At 38.3% G+C, this 2,580-nt stretch overlaps 1 protein-coding gene across 1 annotated transcript; it reads right to left on the bottom strand.

The window, feature by feature from the left end:
• Window positions 1-826: 826 nt before the first annotated feature.
• LOC111386240 lies at window positions 827-2,274 on the bottom strand. The gene is made up of 3 exons (XM_023010695.1): window positions 1,554-2,274; window positions 1,309-1,403; window positions 827-1,219 (listed from the first exon to the last, which is right to left on the bottom strand). Exons 1-3 carry the CDS (start codon window positions 2,272-2,274, stop codon window positions 827-829), a joined length of 1,209 nt encoding a protein of 402 aa, XP_022866463.1.
• Between the last annotated feature and the right edge of the window lie 306 nt (window positions 2,275-2,580).

Below are 2,580 nucleotides of genomic sequence, written 5' to 3'. Positions count from 1 at the left end.
TTTCTTAGTACATGAATCTTTCTTTCTAGTATCCTCAGTGGCATTTCTTCATAGGTTAAATCCTGTTGTACATCTAAATTTTGATGGTTGATCACATTACTAGGGTCTTGTAAGTATTTGCGCAACATTGATACGTGAAAAACATTATGTACTGCTGAAAGTTCTGGTGGCAGTGCCAATCTATATGCCACATCTCCAATTCTTTCTAATACATCAAATGGTCCAATGAATCTTGGTCTCAATTTTCCTTTCTTTCCAAATCTAAGTACTCCCTTCATTGGAGCTACTTTTAAAAATACTTTGTCACCGATTTGGAACTCAAGATCTTTTCTCCTTCTATCAGCATAGCTTTTCTGTCTATCCTGAGCAGCCTTAATTCTATCTCGAATCTTATCCACAGCTCGTACTGTTTGATCAACAATCTCGGGTCCGAGGATTCTTCTTTCTCCAACCTCATCCCAATAGATAGGTGATCTGCACTTCCTACCATATAATGCCTCATAAGGTACCATGCCTATAGTTGTTTGAAAACTATTGTTATAGGCAAACTCTACTAAAGGCAAGTGTGTTTCCCAGCTGCCACCGAGATCTAGTACACACGCTCTTATCATATCTTCGAGTGTCTGAATTGTCCTTTCAGATTGTCCATCAGTCTGTGGGTGATATGCAGTACTAAATTTCAATTTTGTCCCCATAGCGTTTTGTAGACTTTTCCAAAATTTTGACGTGAATCTCGAGTCTCTATCTGAAATAATAGAAACGGGGACCCCATGTAACCTGACTATTTCTTTAACATAAACTTGTGCATATTGTTCCATGGTAAATGTCATCTTGACTGGAAGAAAGTGGGCTTACTAATTATATTCAATAGAAATCCTTGACAAGTATTCTTTCTCAACATCTTTTGTGCTTTCATTGCAGATACCAATCGAGGTAGGGTCCCAATTTTTGTTCCAAAGAATCGAAGATTTTTTTCTCCAGGTTTTTGAAATAAAACTTCCTTCTTATGGCATAAGATGGTTGAATAATTTCTACCCAACCAGTCCATACCCAAAATTACATCAAAGTCTTTCATCCTCAAAAGGTACAAATCTGCCTTTAGTACTTTTCCTTCGATCTCTAACTTAACATCTTTAACCATTTGATTGGTATTAACCACTTCGCCTGAGGGTGTATTAACTTCTAAAATGTTATTCATTTTTACGAATTCACGCCCAATCTTATCCATGAAAATTGTAGAAATAAATGAATGAGTGGATCCAGAATCCATAAGGACAATAGCAGGTACGTCAGATACTGGTGTATTACGTCTGTGTTCTGATCCTCCTTTTCTCCTGTCAAAGCAAATACTCTGGCCTTTCCCTTCTTAAGTTGGTCACCTTCTCTCTTCTTCTCTAGACATTCTTTAAGGAAATGACCACTCTTACCACAAATGTAGCATACTTCCTTTCCCTGAAGACATTCACCCAAGTGTCACTTATTGCAATTGGAGCATTGAGAAAAAGTTTTATTTGAGTTTGACCCAATCTTTCCTTTCTTATTCTGGTTCTTACCTTTCTCCTTATCATGACCTTGCCACTTTCTCTTTATAGACGACTCGGTGCTGGGTTGGGTTTTCTTTTCCAGTCCTAAACCATTAGAGATTACTTGTGCTCGACGCACAACCTCTGCATAAGTAGTATACTGCTGGGCTGCCATGATTCCCTTGATCTCTGGCCTTAACCCCATCTCAAACCTTTTAGCCTTTGTCAGCTCAGTGTTTACCGTATGCGGTGCATAGCTAGAAAGTCGTTCAAATTTTCTTTCATACTCCCCAAGTGGCAAATTTCCTTGCGTGAGCTGGAGAAATTCTACCTCCTTTTGATCTTTCAGTGACTGGGGAAAATATTTACCCATCAGCGACTCCTTAAACTGGTTCCAAGTGAGGTTACGTTGTTGTTTTGTAGTTCTAGTACGTGTTTCAAACTCCCACCAATGTCCAGCATCATCAGTCAACATAAACTTTGCACAAGAAACCTTTTGAGCATCATTGCAGTTCATGTGCTCGAAGATTCCTTCAAGTCTTCTCAGCCACTCCTCAGCTGCGAAAGGATCACCTCTACCATCCAAGGACGGAGGTTTAAAGCGACGAAACTGTTCAACAATTGAGCTCATGGTGTTGGCACCTCCTGTTGCATTATGAGGTGTCGCTTGAGCCTGCTGTCTGCCCAAGTCTTGCACTGCCCTTAGTAAATCTCTGAACATAGTAGCTTGATCTTGTTGTCGTCGTGCCATTTCCTTGAAGTAAAAGTAATTTATCTTAAGAACTGCTCAACCATACTACACTCTTCCTAAAGGTTTTTCTATATTTAGTCATGTCTTTCGTGTATGTTATGCTAAGGCCAAGTGTTATGCACTAAGGTTCTAGTCATATAAGAATTGCTTTACTAATCATACAATCCTACACAAAATAATCATTTGCTTAATTAACATTCTCCCTTAAAGTAAAATGACGTGTAGAAAAAAAAATCATGCAATTAACTAGTATGCACTGAAATATAAATATCAATAAAAATATTCTTCATCCTTACATACCTTAAA

The sequence above is a fragment of the Olea europaea genome, unplaced genomic scaffold, assembly GCF_002742605.1.
Source record: "Olea europaea var. sylvestris unplaced genomic scaffold, O_europaea_v1 scaffold348, whole genome shotgun sequence".
NCBI lineage: Eukaryota > Viridiplantae > Streptophyta > Magnoliopsida > Lamiales > Oleaceae > Olea > Olea europaea.
Note: the sequence above shows the minus strand (reverse complement) of the source record. Positions and strands in the feature narration are given on the sequence as shown.

Coding starts and splice junctions, on each gene's coding strand:
- LOC111386240 (XM_023010695.1), bottom strand. CDS start 2,274: ATGGCACGACGACAACAAGATCAAGCTACTATGTTCAGAGATTTACTA. Junction 1,404..1,553: donor AGGTCATGATAAGGAGAAAG/GTAAGAACCAGA, acceptor ATTTCCTTAAAG/AATGTCTAGAGAAGAAGAGA. Junction 1,220..1,308: donor AGGAGGATCAGAACACAGAC/GTAATACACCAG, acceptor TTCATGGATAAG/ATTGGGCGTGAATTCGTAAA.